Here is a 20,806-nt window from a genome sequence, read left to right on the forward strand (position 1 = left end):
ACATGCTATAATCCTAACTGTACCTACAAGACAAACTGAAACTCTAACTATACTTGCAAGTACATGTTGAAACCCTAACTATACTTGCAAGTACAAGCTAAAACCCTAATTGTATCTGCAAGTACAAGATGAAACCCTAACTGTACCTGCAAGTACAAGCTAAAAAGTATCTGCAAGTACGGTTGAATATCACCCTACATCTACAATGCCAGATGTAGGTGTTGTGAACCGGCACCAAGTGTACCTATTTGAGTACCTACTATTGACACCACGTAACAGCACCTGTTTGTGTACTCGTACCAGGGAGGCTTGAACCACAATCTCTACAAGGGTGTGAGCCACGCTCTAGCGCGAGAGTGCATGTTTGTGCACGGCCTCCGAATGACAATTTCGCGTTCACTTTCCTCTAGGTGTATGAGACTAGTGGCTAGGCTATTTAGACTCATTCGACAAGTCCGGCATCGACAAACTACTCCGACACATTTATGTTTAGGTAACGTGTCTTCATACTTGCTGTCATGTGCAGAGTGCATATCTACCGTGTGCTACACGCACACAAGACTAGCTTCGAGGTTGGGGAAGCTTAGAGCTAGGCAGGCTGATTGGCGAGCTGAGTTAGGGATAGACTAACGGGCGGGCACCCAAGTATGGACGGGCGGGCGCCCAAGTGTGGACGCCTGATGACCGGCCAAGAGCCTATAAAAGGGTGGCCAAGGTTAGTCATGTTGATATTCTAGCACATTAAGACTGTTTTGTATTGGTTTTAAAAGTAGTCCCCAATAGAGGCCCACAAGGGTAGCTTCGTGGCGGTATATGGGACGTCACGAGGTAGATATTGGTCGGTACGTTCATCTAGTTAGCTCAGCTCGTGGCTTGGTGGGGACAGCCAAGACTTGTGGGCTTGCCCACGGCTGTCAAGGTTGGGAGGTGAGTCAGGCCTGCACCCCCTTCATGTTTGTATGGTTTGTTTGCAAGTTTCGAGTCTTGTACCAGGAGCGTTCTACGAGGAGATCCTATGGGGATTTGACAAGATCAAGTGGAAGGATCGTGTTGAGGAGGACGCTACATGGGAGACATTGACTACTCTTCAAAGAGATTACCCTGGCTTTTTAGTGAGCTCAGGAGTGAGCTCTTAGAGGAAGGGGAGTATGTCATGTGCACAGTGCGTATCTACCGTGTGCTACACGCACACAAGACTAGCTTCAAGGTTAGGGAAGCTTGGAGCTAGGCAGCCTGATTGGCGAGCTGAGTTAGGGATAGACTAATGGGCGGGCACCCAAGTATGGACGGGCGGGCGCCCAAGTGTGGACGCCCGATGACTAGCCAAGAGCCTATAAAAGGGTGGCCAAGGTTAGTCATTAGTCGTATAGAGTCTCGCGTGTCTTTGTGAGAGCTCTATGGTCAGGAGCCTAGATCTAGTGCAGACGTGCACCTGCTTTATGTAGCCGAGGCCGGCAGCAATCTCGAGGCCCACAAGGGTAGCTTCGTGGCGGTATGGGACGTCACGAGGTATAGATTGGTCAGTACGTTCATCTAGTTAGCTCAGCTCGTGGCTCGATGGGGACAACCAAGACTTGTGGGCTTGCCCACGGCTGTCAAGGTTGGGAGGTGAGTCAGGCCTGCACCCCCTTCATGCAGGTTCGAGTCTTGTACCAGGAGCGTTCTACAAGGAGATCCTATGGGGATTTGACACTTGCATTGCATTAGATTATCTGGCTGGCAAGCCCTTGGAACTTTGTACAGATTTAAATATTCCCATTATATACTTCAGTATTGAGGAGAGAGCCCGTTCACGGCCCAAATACTCGTGTATTGTGCAGTGCTTGTCTCTTTTGCAGATTATCTTGTGCAATCATGTATCATTCAGTTGTTATGTGTGGCTTTTATATTGTTCACGAGACCGTGTCCAAGGAAGTTCACACCTAGCCGATGTAGTTTCAAGTAGTAGGGTTATAGCATCCATAACGTTTTTGCTCCAAAGCATAACCAATGAAGATTTAGATCCAAATTTATTCTCGCTTTATCAGGAACATGCACATATGCAATACATCCAAACACTTTCAAGTGAGAGAAACCTCGTTTTATGCTTGTAAATATATGTTCACGCATCATGCCATTAACAGCTGCAATGGGGATCCTATTCATAATGTACACAGTAGCTGCCATTAACAGCTGCAATGGGGATCCTGTTCATAATGTACACAGTAGTTGCTACTGCTCCATTCCAAAAATAATCCAACATATTCTTTACAGACATCATGGCACAAGCAACTTCTCCAATGTGCATGTTTTTCTTTACTGTAACACCATTCTGTTGCAGAGTGTATCTCCATGTGAATTGCCTCTTGATTTCCTACATCCCTCGAGAAATTACTAAACTTCTTAGAGAAATATTCTCCCCCACCATCTGATCTTAGGCATTTAATCTACATACCTTTTTCCTTCTCGTCCAAGGCTTTAAATCTCTAAAAATGAGCAAACACCTCACTTTTCTCCTTCATAAAATAAACCCACACTTTTCTAGTGTGATCATCAATGAATGTAACATAGTAACTGCAACCTGCAATTATTGCAATCTTGGTCGGTCTCTAAACATTAGAATGTATAACATCCAATGGCCTTGCACTGACGTGCTTTTCATGCAGAAAAGTATGTTTGGCTTGCTTCCCAAGCTGGCATCCTTCATATACTTTGTGCATACCATCAACCTTAACTTCAACAAACCTGTAACAACATTTTGGACCTACATAGACTTCAATCACTTTACATCCACATTACCAATACGCTTGTGCCATATGTCAATATCTACAATGACAAATGTCCCATGCGCAAACATGACTGCCTTCACCTCAGGCATGTTAACATTCAAAGTAAACATCATGCCATTTCTATTACCCTTTGCAACCAAGTGGCAATGATTTTTTAATTCTTCCACAAAACATCCTTGAGGATTAAACCTCACTTGCAGACCCTGCTCAACCATCTATCCAACAGAAACTAAATATTTCGTAATATTTGAAACATGAAGTACATATTCCAAGTACTTTATTTTGCCATCCTGCATAGACAATGGCACTTTACCAACATGCACAATGGGATGTCACTTGTTTCTACCTAGCCTCGTTTTTTAATTTTCTGCACATCTCTAAAACACTCACCATGACTGAACATGTGATTAGAGGCGCTAAAGCCTAAAATTCACATCTTGATTTTGATACGTCTCATGTCATGAAGCTGAGCATGTGCTGCATCACAAACAGCTCCTCACTTCTATCATCACCCTGATTACTCGATGATGCATAGTTGCCTTGCCGCAACTTTCCACTTTTGATACCATTCTGCTTTTTTTAGTAGTCCTTTATCATGCACCCTGGATTACCAGGTTTACCACAATAATAGTACTCTATGCTATTTGCATTTTGATGTCTTTGCCAACCACCTCAACCTCTCTGGCTCCCCCGGCCTCTCTGGCTCTCCTTGCCTCTAGAGTGACCTCTTCTAATTGTTTGTACATTAGATTCCTATTGTTGCTTCTGCCCATGATTTTTGTTTCCAAAACGGCCTGCACCTTGGCCTCTAGGTAATGATCTTCCTCTACCTCTACATGTATTTGAGTAGAAGGCCTGCTCATATGAATTTCCAAAAGATAACCTCTCCCAATATAGAAGAGCAATCAGTTCCTAAATCAAGAAGTTCTCTTGAACATCAATGGAGGTCTAAAACTGATGGTATTCCTTTGCAGGTCACCGACACTAGTGATCCAATAGAAACAAGGATATCTGCAAGCCCTTTAACCTTCACTGAGTAATCATTTATACTCAACTTCTCTTTGATCACATTATGCAGCTCCTGCTTTAGCTGCATCTTCCGAACTTGAGTGTTTTGTGTTGTACATCTTCACCAAGGTATCCGAAGCCTCCTTAGGCATTTATGTATCCTGTATATGCACAATCATAGAGTCTGTCACACTAACAAACAACCAATACAACACTTTTTGTCTCTTTCATGCCATGCTTTAAATACATGCCATGCTTTATATACTTACACATGCTGAGAGATGGGATTTTCGTCACCAATCTCTGGCTTCTTTTCATCATCTATCATGAACTCCCAATATCCTTTTTCCATAAGGAAATTGGTCATCCTAAACTTCCATGCTTGGAAGTTATTCTTGTCTATACATCCACCAACAGCCTGCAAATCTTAGATTCTTTGCATAGACTGTTCTACAACCAAATTTCTACTACAACTTTACACCGAACCAAAAATTGGACATATACAGTCAAAATCGACACTTCACAAAGGTCTTCCTCCTCCACCCAAAAGGATGCCTCAATTTGAGATAATGACTTCCTATTTGCATGTAGCTCTCACAACTACCAAAGGTGTTGCTCCAAAATCAAACTAGAAAAGAGATAAAAATACCCTTATCCACGTACCGCTTCCTTACTTGCCTTGTTCTTGCTCTTGCTTGCCTCCTGAGCTCTCACACGAATCGGAGCTCTGATACCATAAAGAGACTACGGAGGAGAGGGATATATTGAGTTCCATGCAAGCAAACACACACACTTTTTTTTGTAATACATTATATTACTAGTAGGAAACTCCAAGCAGAGAAAGAAACCCACAATCAAAATACAGAAAACATAAGTTAAGTTACAAGGCCAACTGTCCAACTTTGAGACATCTAAAATTCAAAAGCAATCAAAGAACACTTGTAGTTGGTTCAAGGAAAGATCTCCAAGGTTAAAAGAATCCCAAAGAGAAAAGAAGAGATCTCCTAAAGAAAGCAAGAGGGAATATCTTGTGTAGCAAAGATCAGCTGACTTCTTGCATGATAAATGAACCATAGGACCCAAAATCTAGTCCATGCAATGAAAGTATCATATTCTGGCAAAGTGGGGAAAATGCTACCAAATAGCCAAAAAAGATCTGCCCACAATTCTCTCACGAAGGTGTCCTGAAGCAAACACACACACAAGAGAGATGGATGACTGAATTTTATTCTATCTTCTTCTCTTCTCTACAACCATAAACCAAAGAGATAAGAGTACATACTATAAGGGAAAGTACTCTCCTCTATAACATACAATGGTCGGTCCATGGTGTGAACCCGACTATATGAGCTGACGCTATAACTATGCCATACTCTAGTAATCCAACTCTGGTTGTCACACAGCCTGCCATCCATTAGCGGCATATCAATCATAATTTCACCAATTGTGCTAGTGGCATAAGTGTGGAAGCTATCACCCAAGCGGGTCATCAATGTCCGCAACACTAGTTTAGCTCGCTATCTCAACACAAGGCACTTACAACACAAAATGAATCCTCTAAAAAATGCAAAGAGCCTTAAAGTTAGCCATCATTTACAAACAATCAGTCAGCCTATTCAACAACGAAACCGAGAAGGATAAAAATACTAGAGGGATAGAGAAGAACTAAGTGTTGTTGCTGAGCGTATGTTACAGACCAGAAAGTGTGACAGGCCTGTTCAAACTAGCCACAGGCTGGGCAGCATGGGTGCCACTAGGGCAGTGGGTTGTTCTATAATAAGACAAACCACCAATAACCACCCCCCCCCAGCCCAAAAAGAAAACCCTGTCTCCTCTCCATCAGGGTGAATGGCAACTCGTGAGAACCCTCAGCGAAAGTCAACCACATAGTCCATCACCAGCTCACTAGTTTGCCCATAATTCATCTCCCCCCCCTCATTCTCTCCATCACTATGAGAAGCAGCTCATGAAGCGCTCCAACCAGTGGAGCAGCCACATCAGGAACTGTTCGACCCACAAATTTCCAGCATTATCCATCACGTACTGTTGAGTTATTGTACTGACAAGCTTGATTCCATGTCAATTTTTAGTTCTGTAAAATTGAATGGCCCTCCATTTGGTATGCCTCATTTTATGTTCTGCTACCTATATAGTTTAGTAGGCTTGATCACATGCTAAACTGTTCTTCCTCTATTTGTTCAAATTTTTCACAACTGATTGGTGGTTCTTTGTAACAGCAAAAATCACAGAGACATGCAATGGAATTGCCCCACCAAAAGGCTTTAAGGAAAAGATCATACAACTCGTTCTCCTTGATCTGCCGCATCCGTTCATCCCCCTGCTCTTCTAGCTTGGCCGTGACATCCTGAAAATCCCATAATTCATTGACTTGTGTATACTTACTCCATAAGAAAATATGCAACTACCCTGACTATGTCGCAAGTACGTGAGCTGTCATGTTACTTTTCCTTTCATTGTTATAATGCAGCATGCTGCATACATCCTAATCAGCATCTCCATACCTTGATAGCATCATGAAATCTGGTAGACAGATCTAAGCGCTTCTGCTGCTCTTCAGAAGCAATTCGCTTACATTCATCCTAACAAAAATATGCATGTGTGTTAGTAATCACATACTGAAACTGGAGTTCATGAGCATTTTTAAGCATCCAAAAATCTTACAACAAGCTGCTTGTTATGTCGTTGTAATTCCCTGCACAGAGACTCAAGCTTCTCCCGTACCAGTACACTTTTAGCTAACTGTGCACTAGCTGCAAAAAAAGTTGCAACTCAGAAGCAGATGTGTCGAGAAGGCAAGCAGAGAGGGAACAAGACAGAAGGGGGGATGGAAACAGACTTACTATTAAGTTTCTCATTGGTCAATTGCTCGTTCTGTTTACGTAAATCATGAATTTCGTCTTCCAATAAAGAAGAATGAAGTCCCTCCACTGTCTGAACGCCATTATCCTGAAAATATGACAACTTTGTTTGATCTTCTGCTTTGTTCAGCCTATTCATCAATCATTTTCATTGCTACAAACAATCTTCTAAAACTTTCTTGTTGTTGATTTTTTAAACGCAATATGGCTCTTAACAGAATAGCTACTTCTTGTTCTCAAGGCTCAGATAAGATATTAGAATTCTATGCACTGCTTTTCTCTCTTTGATTCTAATGATCAGTAGGCACACCACCCTTGAAATCTATATCCAACATCCAACCTTTCCATAAAATTCATAATCTCACTATCACCATGTTCCTGATCAATAGTAACTATGGGAGGATTCCGGGTCCTAAGGCTAGCCGGATAATATATATATATATTATATATATTGTATATATTATATTATACTATGTATATATATATATATATATATATATATATATATATATATATATATATATATATATATATATATATATATATATATATATATATATATATATATATATATATATATATATATATATATATATATATGTATATAATGTAAACCACCAATGAGATGATAGCTCAAGTGGTAAAGGTATTTGTCTAGGACTAGGAGGTCCTGGGTTCAAAACCCCGCAAGGTACTTCCTAGGCCACATGCCTACGGGCGGATAAAAAAGCGTGTACGGGCAGGTGGTACCTACGGGCGGTGAAAAACGAAAACTACGGGAGGATCTTGGGCCTACGCAATATATAAATATATATAGTGTTAACCCTTGAGACTCGATAATAATTGACTTTTAAACGTAAAGTGCAAAACCTTGAGCCTCAAGAGTGGACCCCAACCAGACTTCCAGAAATGGTTAGTTACTAGTCTGCCCCAGAGCTGTTGAGACCTTGGTCCTCCTAAGAGATCTAGATTTTAATGGAAGATTTTGAGCACCGTTATAAAGATGATGCCATTGAGTAAATGAGAAACTCATATTCGGGCCAAGACATATCCAAGCAAGCCAAACCACACTCTGATCAACATCTCGAAAGATCAAGGGGAAAGTGATGTAACCCACGAGACACATCCCCCAGTCCACATTTTAACTCCAGAGTCCAACCATTGTCAACCCATGCAGAAGAAAATAAAGGAACAGAACAGCTACAAATTTAAGAGGAGACTCTAGACCAGTATTTTACAAAGGAAGAAAGATGTACAAGCAGTCTATTCAGTCATGGAGCAACCAATAAATATGGATTTTAACCAGCAAGAGATAACTCAACGAACCATCACCTAGCATTCAGTCAAAAGCTTATGCAGCCTTGTGTGCAGTTAGGGTGTCACACTACACACCATGTCCGCTCTTGAAGCACAGAAGGCTTATGTAGCCTTGTGTGCAGTTAGGGTGTCACACTACACACCGAGGCACAGAAGGCCCTCACACACAAATTCAAGCAGTACTACATGTCAGCAGTGGAGTGCAACAATCTGATGGCAACAGCTCATGCACGAGAGAGACAAAAGACCACAGAAGGACAAGATATTTTTTTAAATTTGTGGTCTAATCTTGCAAGATTTCACTTGCATTTATCATCAAAAGCCATATACATCTACCTCTTGGGTTTCAAACCGTGAAAATACACAGAGATAGTAGAGCACGAAGAAATTCTTCTCAAAGAACGTGCTTCTCCACCTTGCAAGGTTTCTAATGGCTCAGCAAAGCACACAAGAGGTAAAATGTATGCAAACCTTCGGCCAGGGGATGATTGATTTGAAGCTTGCAAACCTAACATGCTCTAAAACTATGTATTTCAAGTTGGTAGCTTTGCTTTGCAAAAAATAACAGATGATATCGAACACACTGATACACTAATTTTCAGAACAACTTCAAATACCTTCTGTTGAGATAAGGGAGGAGCCTACACATTGAAAAAAGGTTCAGAATCAGCAGTTTATTTCTGTCAAACTTACAGATAAGGCGGTTCCATGGATAAGCTGATCAATCTCTGGTGAAGCATCATGCTCGGTTACATGAAGTCCATCCCGTGTCTCCGTTTCCCCTTTCTTCACTGCTCTGGCTAACCAGAGAAAATTAAAAGAATTTTAAAAAGTTCTATCATAAAGAAATTTGAGAAACTTGCAACCGGCCTAGAGACATATCCAGAAAAAATGGGGCGATCTCCGCCGCTGATTGGTCAGGGGATCTTACCCATCGAAGGCCCCACCCCCGATGGACAGGTTCAAGGGTGAGAGGAGAAGAGACGATAATCATCTCAACCTGATCAGAAAATCTGTGGCCCAAAATCCTAATAACTTTGTATCTTACATTCATGAAGTATGAAAAGAACAGAATTTATGTACTTTCTTCCACTGTAGAATGATCTCGTAAGTTATGGATGCCCTGGTTATTGTCCGTGATAAGAAAAGCACTCCCATCCTTGGGGGTTCTGCACACCTCATCTTCAGCTACTGGACCTATATCAAAACAAAAATGAAAAAAAAAAACTCAAAATTGCCACCCAAAACAACTTCAAAACTAACAACACTCTTGGATCGATCCGCCTTACCAGTGGCAAGTTCCTCTTCTAAGTTGTCAGGCGGAGAGAGCTGGACAGGGAAGCGCCTTAGCCTCTCCCGTCTATCTTTCTTTCTCTCTGAAGGCGAAGAGCAAGGCGATCCATCATTCAAATCAACTGATACATCACTCGATCCAGACGACACAATCGACCTTTCTGAACAAGTACTCATCACACCATAAGGATCTGAAAAGCCTTCTGATAAGGCCTCTGAAATGTTGGCGCCCCCTCCTTTACTTCCTTCTGTTAATACCTGAACTTCCTGCTTCTGTGAACTAGTTGGGTCTACCTCTGTGGGGCACTCTGAAAACCCATCGGGGAGTGCATCTCCTTCCGGAAGCTTTCTTGTGAGCTCCTGAAGAGACTCGTCTTCATTGACAACCAATGCAGGTTGAGTTTCAGAAATGCATGCCATGATCCTGCCGCTATAACAAAAGGGAGCGATATGACTGAAAACAAAGTTACGCAGTGAGTGAGCGTGAGTGCAGCTGTATAAGTTAAAAAGTTCACACGAGCATGCACATGCCCCTGTTCACACTTTTTTCATGATATAAAGGTTGAGCAGAAATCAAACTACCGTATGCAGGCATAAACACAAAAACCAAGTGACCATAAGTTATAATCTGAATAGAGTGACAAACCTGATAATAGCCATATAGAAAAATAGCAAGCAAAGAGATAACACTGCAGAATTTAGTAGTTATTTTTTTCCAAAATAAAGTATATTAGTACCATCTAAGTGGAGTACTTATGATTAAAGGTCTAAGGCAAACATGTGATGGATAAGTTTTACTTTAAGACTTAATCTGCTAATTTAGTTATGCTAAACCTACACCATAGGAGCTTGCTTGATCAGAGTTCCCTTTCTTGCTGTCTTTTCAGAACACTTCGTCGTTTTCAGTCTTATCACCACAGGCATGAGTAATTTTTTAACACAAGATAGCCTTGCTGGGATTTCTACATCTTTGTCTCCACATGAAGACATGTTTAATCCAAACTGTCAAATCATCAATACTATACAAAAGGTCTTTCTTTGGAAAAATCTCAGACCCACTTTTTTTCTTTTCCAGTTTCATTCTTTGCTAGACACAGATCTATCCTGACTCTACTGTCTCTACACACAAGTGAGTCATAATGACAATGTTAATAATGAAAAGAATAGAAGCATGACCATAAATTTAATCTACACCATGTATCAATGAAAAGTTTGTGTACCTGCATCATTCCTCAACCTACCTGACCATGGGCTAACATTGGATCCACTACTCGAGGACTTCCCAAGTCCAATCAACACCTATGATTGCTGCTCTACGTGTGGTGTAGCATCAACACTTCTTACGGCTGCATCTTCTGTTGCCTTCACTACTAGTGTATACCAGCTACTCATCTCATCGAAGACAACATCTCTGTTTACTCCTCACATCTCACGAGTGGTAGGGTTATAGCATCTATAGCCTTTTTGCTCCATAGCATAACCAATGAAGATGCATTTCTCTACCTGGATCGAACTTTGTTCTCCTCATGCAAAGTCCTATGTTGCCTATGATATTATGGGTTGGACTCATTATTACATTAAAACCAAACTTAACAAAAACCAAAGTGTGACTTTGACTTCATGAGAGCCCACTCACAAAGCTTCAAATCATTAACTCCATCATAAATAGCATAGACTACATGCTATGACATCCCCACTCACTTCAACAACACCCAAGAGTAGATGCAGCTTCATCCATAAAGGTATGTCACTGTAGTAAACAAATCTTCATAGATAAAACATAAAACTAAGTTTCTCACTTCTCTGGAGGTGAAGGGCAGACTCAGGGCTAGCACTAAAGAGAACACACACGCGCGGTAGATAGTTAGGCAATTGCATCCTTTGGATACAAAGAATTGTTATAAACCAGCTGGCTGCTACTAGGACAAAGAGTTCAAAAAGAATTTTGCATGTCCATTAATACACAAGAAAGATGAACCAATGGAAAGTTCAGGTTATTTCCCAAACTTAACAAAAACCAAAGTGTGATCTTGACTCCATAAGAGTCTACTCGCAAAGCTTCAAATCATCTGACTTCATCATGAGTACCCCGACTCACCTTATCAGCAGCCAATAGGTGAACCTAGTCATAGCCTTCAAATTGAAGGGTAGGGAAGGCCTTCAAATTTCAGCCCTGGGGGCAGCATGCACAAGGTGTGCTTGTTGGCAGGATCAGGGTTACGAATAGGGTTACGTGTTAGCTGCTGCTCAGCGATGAAGATGGAGAGAGAGAAAGGAGCAAAGGAGAAAGAGAGAGGTAAGTGATTAACCAATACCATGACTGCACAAAAGCACTCACAAAGGATTTCATGGTTTGACAGAAGCTGAATTGGATGAAGAAAGAGATGATTTGAGCAATGGACTGACGGCTGCTTTTACACGCATCCAGGCTGTTGGTCAGTGGCTTTATGCTGCTGTCGGCCACGTCTAAATGTCCACGATTGCTGTTAAATAAGCATTAAATGCCCAAAAAATGCAGATGCGCTTTCATACTGCTGATCTATGCTGCCCATGCTGGCAAAGGCTGTTAATGCTATTTGTAAGCCCCTTAGGTATGGCCCATGGTGCCCACAAGCCCCAACGCCCATAGGCTGGCCCCCAAGGGCTGGCCTAGAGCCTTAATACCTTTACTAATGCCTTAAATGCTAGCCAATGCTAGGATGACCTAAATGAATGATTGTTCTCCAAGTGGGTTTGTTGGGAATCAAGGTCTTACCTGTGTGAACCCACTAATATAAGTGTGGTAGTATGTTTGTGAATCCTCTACTAAATGCTTTACATGCTAGGAGGCTAATGCTAGGATGACCTTAATAAATGGTTGATCTCAAGTGGGTTTGTTGGGAATCAAGGTCTTACCCGTGTGAACCCACTCATATAAGTGTTGTAGTATGTTTGTGTATTAGGCTATTAAGCCTGAATATGTGTGTGCGTGTGTGAACATCCTCTAGCAAAGGAGTAAACACCCACTTACGTGTTTGTGTGTGTGAACCACTTCTTAGAGAGGTATCAAATTATTTTAAGATATTTGTGTGTAAATGACATAAGCAGTGAGTGTCAGAGGCAACCTTTGTAACCTATAAAGGTACTTGTACTTTCATTGAAATTATCAAGCAACAATCACATCATTCAATCGTGTTATTCACTCTCTCTCTTGAGCATAGTGTTCCTCCCTCAAACTCTCTCTCTATCTCTGTGCAATGCCATAGCCATGTTCCCCTTTAAGCCACTGTAGCTCAGCCTTGTACCAACATATGGTATCAAAGCCTTGTACCTGTTGTACCTAAAACATCAACTGCTGCTCGCCACCCTTGCTGCATACGGCCGCCTCCGTCTGAACCCATCACTGTCCACATCAGCGCTTCACTTTGCTGCTGGTTGCCGTCATCATCACCAACAACAGCCCCAAGCACTATGCTACCACCTATTAAGCTGCGCGTAACACTTGCTGCTCGTCCATCATCTGTTGATGCTGCTAATGCACCTGCCATAGCTACTAACAAAGATGCTTCTTCATAAGGTTAGCTAAGCTTAAGCTGAGCTTTCCCAAGCCAGGCAGTTGCTGCCAACCAGCAAACATCTCGCACATCAGGCAGCGCACAGCAGCAAGCAAAGAAAAAAAAAAGGGCACGTCTACATCAAATCGATAGAAGGAGCAGAGCAAGCAACACTTGCAGATATCATCAAAAAAGTAATTAACCCTAGTTGTCCCATCAAGAACACTCAAGAAGGTACAGAAAAGGGGCTTTCATCATTTTTTGAAAATCTATCTTAATCAAAGCATTAATCCCAAATATTTCATAATTTCTGAAAGACATGACATTAACATGTTGCTATAGCCTCCTATAGCACCAAATTCAAAAAAAAACCCTAAACTTGACAAACCCTAATTTTAGGAAAACCCACCCTAATTTTTCCAAAGCATAGGATGAAAAATCTTCTCTATGTATTGGTGCAACCTCTAAGCCACCAAATGAGTAGGCCAAGTTGGTATCAAGGGGTGGTGATGATAAATGTGCTGCTACAGAGCATAAATGATGTGTGTCAAAGTTCATTGTGTCTTTTCTATGTCAAGATATGTGTTTGTGTTTTGTGCTCTAGATCAAGCGTTTATCATGGTTGTACCCACCTCTAGTCACCTTATGACATAGGCCATGTGGATTGTGTGAGATTTGGTTGATCAGGCTTCTTGGTTGTAAGCTCTACCCAAGGTGCACCACCACTACAGGCATGTGAAACAAGACGACAAGTCTTGATTTATCCATGCAATGGCAGGAGAGATAGCCCTCGAGGGGTTTGTTGGGAAGTAAGGCCTTATCTCTTTGGTTGTTATGGTCAATGTGTACTTAATCTAAGTGTATGTATACTTGGCCAACATTGTGTGTTGTTTTCACTTATGTCTGTGACCTGATCCTGTGTGTACTCTACCCTTGGGATCCCATAACTGGCATGAGAAACTAGAGCCATGAGCCTAGATTTATCCTTGACACAGTTAAGGGGGGGATTGTTGGGAATCAAGGTCTTACCTATTTTAACCCACTCATACAAGTGTGGTAGTATGCTTCTATCCCTGTGAATTAGGACAAGTTCAAGAACACCATCAACAATAGTGAAAGTGTCATGCCTCCAATCACGTTTGGGTGCATAATCCCTAAACCACTGAATGCCGAGAATCATATCTCACCTCAAAAGAGGTGAGACAATGAAGTCTCATTGAAATGTGGCCTTTTGAACCATAAATGAGAATTGTTGAGCTTTATGAAATATGTAAGTGAGAAGACCGGGTGTGAACAAGTCTACGTCCAGATGATGGGTACAAGTGTACAACTCATCTTCTTAGCCAACTAAGGGGAAATGGCATCCTCACAGTTGCCTATATCAAAGAGATTGTTGTCCCTTTGTTGTGCCATAAGCACGAATAAGGGCTTTCTTTTGCTCCTCAACCTCACCCTCTTGCTTATCGTCAAATACCACTGTGGATACTGCGTTTAAGGCGGGTAAGAGTTGGATCGCATTGGTGGCTGATGCGGGAGGCGTGGATGCTCTCGTGGCAGTAGCTACTATGGAGGTAGAGGTTGGCAACTTGTGCAACTACCACTTGGTACGGTCTTTCTTACCGTGCTGGCAAAAGAAACATCTATTCTTCCCCTTATACTGTGTTTGCCCTTCTGGTTGGAGATATCCACCAGTGATGTCCTCCTTGGCCTTTTCCTCATGTGTTTTCTTAGGCGTGAAGGTTTTATTCTTCTTGCTTGCTGAGGTGCTCTAAGATTCTTAGTATCCTTGCTATTCAGGGCTCCCTTTCCCCCTTGAGATGATGACTGTTGGGTAGTGGATGACTACTATTGGGGTTTGGAGCTAGCCTTGAGTTGCCTGGGCTTACCTCCGTTCAAGATCCTGAGCAAGAGTGAGAGCCCTATCATAGGACTACGGCTCAAAATTACGTACATTAAACCTAATGTTAGTATCCAAACCTTGAATAACCTATTTCAACTTATCCTCCTCGGATATACCTAACTGTTGTGCTGACGTGATTACTTTATTAGGGTGACCCATTTTGGGAGAGTTTGTAAAACTCATCCTCAAGGTTGGTCATGTACCATGGAGGTAGAAATCGTGTCTTTAGGTCAGACACAAAGGTATCCTATACATACTGTGGAGCCCCTGTGAACGGGTCTACATGTAGACTCGACCAATGCTACCACCAAGTGACTGCTTTGCCGGAAAGGAGGTGCCGCCAGGTGGACTCGATCTTGAGGATCTAAAAGCTTAGCTAACGGAAAGTATGCTACAAACCAATGAATGAATTGCATTACTACAGCATGATCACGATTACCATCATACTAGCTGAAGTTAGGTTGAGCTGGTATGATGGTGATGGTTGGGGTGGTGGAGGAACTCGCTCCTTGGTTCGCCAGTGGAGGGAGAAGAGACAGCACATTCGCCTACATAGCGACTATCAACTGGTGGTTTTGGAGTTGCATAGCCTACATAGCGACTATCAACTGGTGGTTTTGGAGTTGCATAGCCTTACATTCAAGCCTTTCTCAAGTAGCTTGGTATGCTCGTCTTTGGTCTTCTTCAACCTTGCATTTAGGGTCCTCGGCCCTTCGTTCATCCTCACGTCGAGCTTCTTGGCCCGTCGCTCTTCCGCCTTTTTGGCTTCTTCTTTTTATCGTTGTTGCTCCATGAGAAGGAATAATTTTTCCAATTCCAAGAGCTCTTTTGGCTTTTCTATTGCTTCTTTAGCTTTTTCAACTGCTTCTTTGGCTTTGTCAACCTCCTCCTGAGCTTTTTTTTTTTGCCACTTCACATGTAGTGGTTGTGTCTTCCTTGTAAATCTCTTCTTCCATATCTTCTTTGTAGCTTGCTGACAATGTCTCTCCTAGCATTGTGGAGGACTGGGTGGTTTTTCTTGACCGCAGTTTTTCCACCAACCATACGTGTATGTCATGTTAGGCTCCATATGCCACACATGAACAGTAGAAAACAGAAGCTGTGAGGATTTTTGTGACATCATCCCAGAAGAAGTTCAAAGACAGGACACAAGACAATGATTCAGATGCATCTAGTGACCCATCTAGGGCTCCCAGGGCACTTCCAGCCAAGGAGGACCAGGATGGTGTTCTTCTCTAGTTATACAGATAGTTCCCCCCATGTGCTTCCAGCCAAAGGAGGCTTGTGGGTGGGAGAGGGGGCTGTTAGCAGCTCCAATTTTGGTGCATGGGAACCGTGGGTCAGAGTTCCAAGCATGGAAAATTTGGCAGGACAAGGTCAACTATGGGAGCTAGATGTGTTCCGAGTTCATTGTTCGAGGTTTTTTGGATGTGATGTGTTCACACTCCACTGTTGGGGGATTATGGGTGTGGTTTGTCGGACAGCTCATCATTCTGTATACTTGGAGTTCACTGCACATTGGTGTGGGATTTCTTTGATGTTCACGGTGGCATTTTGTTTCGAGGAGCCAGGTTGGCAGGAGGTGTATTCGATATCTGCAATACTGGAGGGTCCATGGTTGCATCTTCATTAGCTTATCTTCTTCAAACTTTTGCACACACTGAGCTGCAGACGGGGTGTTAGAATTTTGTGCATCTCATTGTGTGTGGGAACTGGCCCTTTTATTGGCTACCATGTATTTTTCTCATGTTCACTAGTCGTAGGGGCTGATTAAATGTTGTCGGCTAGCTTCATGAAGCTAGTTAGCCAATTACATGGCCTCCTTTATAAAGGACTCCTCTTAACACTTGTTTATCATTCCATTCACAAGCACATTGTAATGCCCAGTTGCTAGATGTCACCAATGTAAGCCTCGTGCTAATCAATCAAGTGATCTTATCTGCAATCTCTCTCTCTCTCTCTCTCTCTCTCTCTCTCTCTCTCTCTTCCTTTGTCTATGCTTCCGCCTCTGCATGTTCCAACAATCTTGGCATTACACAAATGCCCTGTCACCACATAGGATTGCCCTTTATAATTTTCACGACATACAATGGAGCTTTTGATTCTACAAAAGGTAGCTCAAGGTCGGACACATAATTTTACAACGGTGAAACTCACTCAAAAGGTTGAAAGCAACCAAGGCACTCTCTTCCTCTCTCTTATGCACAACAGTGCAACACAACTCGCTGGTATTCAAGATTACTCATAACTGTTCAAACTCATCATTTTTCTCTCTTCCTTGCGTAGAAGAATGAAGCCCAGAAATTACAAATCGTTTATTCTCTATTGCTATGCAGCACCATGTACAATCATCACTCCCCTCTACAGACTATTAGCTTCCTTTTAGCTTGTTGGATTGTACCCTATGATAACATTTTGGTATGCTCTTTGGCCGCCACAATTCAGCCTATTTGTGCACCAGGACAAGGACAAGGTGCACCATGATAGTGCCTTGTGCATCAAAAAAGAATCAAGTAAATATTTGTGCACCACGACAAGGTGATGCCTACACCGTAGGTACTTATGCATTTGTTATTTTTTATGTGTTGACCACATCCTCCCCACTACTTATAATAGTAATATATGATGATAATTTAGTAGATTACAAAATGATGACGATCATCATTACAAAATACCATTGCATTATAAGTTAATAACGATAAAACAAGTTAAGGCAAGCCTATGTGTTGTCGTACAAACAATTTCTTACGGAACTTTTTTACACTCAGGTCACTTTTGTCTTTTAAATAAAAATAAGCAAAATTTCCATTTTGACAGGTCAATATGGTAATCATGTTTTGTATAAAAATGTTGATCTCCTTAAATAGAAAAAAAAAATTTTGAGCTTTACAGAATCTAGTGACATGCAAAGAAAAGAGAAGACCTAGTAATTGAAAAAAAAAACACTACCGAGAAAAATAAACTAAAGAAAAGGGAGGAGGGAATGAAATTAATTTTTACTAAAGCTAGATCTACATTAAGTGTGTAAGTAAAGTGTCAGAAATAAAAATTCCAAAAAAAAAAAAGAGAATGAAAGAACTTGCTTGTTGATTGTTAGGGTTTCCGCTATGGCGATAGGCGAGCTACAGTGTTCTTCTTCTTCTTCTTCACTTCAGCAAAAAAGAAATTATATATTTTTCACTTTTTTCCCATCTCTTTTCTTGCCTTGCCATGTATTGGCTAGCCCGTTGAATAAGCTTTTGTCCACACGTGGCCTCCCAAGCAACATCAATTCAATCAATTCAAATGCTTGGCCATTTTTATTCACAAGTGCACTTGCCTTTTTTTTTACACTCTTTCACCTCTTATCGAGTGAGGGGCAAGGGTTGGCCAGAATCGACCTCGCGTGCTAGGAGGAGAAAGGGGGAGGTCCCTTGACCACCTAGCTATTGTCCCCACCCCCTTGTTGACTTTTATAAAATGCACATTACCTTACTCTGGCAATTGCTAAGATGATTCGTACTTTGGTAGAATCTAGCAATTGGTCTACGCTGGTAGTTGTTAGAATTGTGCATCTCAGTGTTCTGGGGCTTTACCATTTATCTGGGCATTTTATTGTATTTCTCCTATTTATTTGTCCTGTGAGCAGTCGGCCAGCTCACTCATGCACTATATAAGGAGTTCCCCATTATTCACTCATTCATCCACTTCCCTTGCACATAGTTCAACATTCAGCTGCTGGCCATTGCCATTGTAAAGCTTTACTGCTGTTATAAGAGGTGATCTTGTCCAACTCTCTCCATCTCCTTTGCACTCTCTCATATGTTTACTGTTTATGTCCGCCTGTGCCATCTCCTTCATGGTATCATACGCTTAGGTCCAAGCTGCTCCAAACCCTGTAAATCTGCCCACTTCTGCTGTGCGTTTTGCCTCCATCACTTCTCCAGCTGCAGATCAGTCCATACAGTTGCTGCGTTTTCAGTACCTTGCTGCGTTTCTGGTCCAGCCCACTTCTGCTGTGCGTTTTGCCTCCATCACTTCTCCAGCTGCAGATCAGTCCATACAGTTGCTGCGTTTTCAGTACCTTGCTGCGTTTCTAGTCCGGCCCTCTTCTGGTTGCTGTCAGCCAGCCCTACAAGCTGTGTTTTGCTCTTCAGAGGCAGATCTTGAAGTGTTTTGGCTGCGTTTTCTCCTACAAAGGCTATCCGGCCAGTTTTGGTGGCTGCGTTTTCTTCCACAGAGGCAAACGGTGGATTTGTGGCTGTGTTTCACCGGCATCAGATTTGGTGAGTTCTCTTGCATGTGGAGTTGCCAAACAAGTGGCTGTACATTTTCTTCTTCCTCCACGAGTCCCTGCCCTTCCAGTATGAGGTTCCCGGTGGATCTTGGACTATTTTGCTGATGGGGAGAAACCTGGCAATTAGGGTTTAGAGTTCATTCATGGGAGACATACACAGAGAAGCAAGGGAGAGAGAGAGAGAGTTGTGGGGATAAGTCAACTCATGAAAAGCATGAGTGTGTGCCATAGCAATATGCAACCTTTAATGCCTGACTCCCTGCAAATGTGCAAACACTGCACCCAAGATGTGCAAACACTGCACCCAAAGCACACAAAGTGCTCACAAATGTTCTCCCAAGCTTTATCTCCCACTGCGGAAGCAAGAATGCAACTTTTCTCCCACTTTTTGTGATGAAAACACCAAAATCTGGTTGCTGCAGATTTTGGACAGCACCTTAAATGTGCTCTTTTGCATCTCCAAAATACTGTACAGCAGTACCAAGTGCTCACCAATGATGTACCAAACCTGTATCGGCAATTTCAGCAGCTGAATTTGAACCTTTTGATCACTCAAAATAGTGTACAGCCATGCCAAAACATGCACAAAGCTGTGCCAAATCTGTACCAGCAGGTACAATAGCAATAAATGCTCTCCTGGCTGTCCAAATGAGTAAAAATCAGACTTTTACAGTCCTGTAAACTGCATACAACAGTCCCGAACAGAAATTGGGCAAAAGCCCCTTGACTGCAAGCTGATTTTTGAGGATTCAAGGCATAAATGTCTTGCCTGCTGCTTTGCCAAGCTCAACAAGCATACAAACTTGAAAAGCCCCTTGATTTGAGATCAATTTCTGATCATGCATGGTACATTGGCGCACATGAAGGCATCCAGAGTGTTCACGATGCTTCCCCCTGGCCACATATACATCAAATACATGAAAGCCCCTTGATTTACAGGCACATTGAGTGCTTGTAAGGCATCAGCACATTATCCACAGCATCAAATGCGATTGCCTGCATGCAAATCAACCAAATCGGCACAAAAGCCCCTTGATTTGCACTGCAATTTGCTGCAATTTGCTGCAATTTTGCCCAAATGTGCGATTTTTCACATCATACAGCATGTATGAGTGCTTAATTGCACATTTACATCAAAAGCCCCAAATTTCGACATCCAATTTCCTGCAAATTGATCCTGATTTGACCAATTTCCTGCAAATTGATCCTGATTTGACCAATTTCCTGCAAATTTAGCCTGATTGTGACCAATGTCACCCAATTTTGCCAATTTTGCTCAAAAATTGAGCAATTAGGGCACCTGTACCTGCTCAATTGTTTGATTTGACAAGGAAAATCCAAAATTGAAGCAAAATACCTTTGATTTAATCCAATTTGCAGGCTGAATTTTTGTTGCAGGAATCAGCTTCTGTTTTGTGCAGGTGAGAAGGGGGGGCACTTGTGCTGCAGATTTGATGGCTGCTCCAATCAAGATGAAGCGTTTGCTGGTGTTGATGCTGATTATGTAGTGGGGCTTGGGATGTTGAAAGCACCGAGCAAAGTGCTGTTAGCCGACTTGAGGAGAGGCGCGCCTCGAGATCCAAGCTGAGCTGGGAGGACACGGGAGCCTTCTGCGTGCGGGCAGCCGCGTAGCTGTTCCAGTCCGCCAGAAGTTACACAGACTCCCCATCGCCACCAGTGCCGCCTCCGCTGCTGGATAGCGCTTTAGTAGCCAGCACTTGTTCGCCAACGCCTTCGCCCTTTCCAGCTGGTTGCTGCAGGCGTAAAGCCACGAGGTGTACTTACGTTGCCAGCTATCTTAGCTGTCAACCGACGCCTAGGTGTGTTACACC

The 20,806-nt window shown here is 42.4% G+C and overlaps 1 protein-coding gene across 5 annotated transcripts in view; it reads right to left on the minus strand.

The window, feature by feature from the left end:
* Positions 1-20,806, minus strand: part of LOC147638484 (uncharacterized) — a 90,603-nt gene that overhangs the window by 57,812 nt on the left and 11,985 nt on the right. For 3 of the 5 annotated variants that reach the window (XM_086798392.1, XM_086798394.1, XM_086798396.1), the window contains exons 2-8: positions 9,262-9,719; positions 9,056-9,169; positions 8,666-8,772; positions 6,638-6,743; positions 6,459-6,547; positions 6,299-6,376; positions 6,077-6,141 (exon numbers count right to left, since the gene is read on the minus strand). In XM_086798392.1, the coding sequence (XP_086654518.1) occupies positions 6,077-6,141; positions 6,299-6,376; positions 6,459-6,547; positions 6,638-6,743; positions 8,666-8,772; positions 9,056-9,169; positions 9,262-9,685 (983 nt within the window). In that variant the 5' untranslated portion in view covers positions 9,686-9,719. The remainder of the gene's footprint in view (positions 1-6,076; positions 6,142-6,298; positions 6,377-6,458; positions 6,548-6,637; positions 6,744-8,665; positions 8,773-9,055; positions 9,170-9,261; positions 9,720-20,806) is intronic. The other 2 variants (XM_086798393.1, XM_086798395.1) reach the window with 1 other exon arrangement.

The sequence above is a fragment of the Cibotium barometz genome, chromosome 5 (genome assembly GCF_041138505.1).
Source record: "Cibotium barometz isolate CiBa-2024 chromosome 5, ASM4113850v1, whole genome shotgun sequence".
In the NCBI taxonomy this organism is placed as follows: Eukaryota; Viridiplantae; Streptophyta; class Polypodiopsida; order Cyatheales; family Cibotiaceae; genus Cibotium; species Cibotium barometz.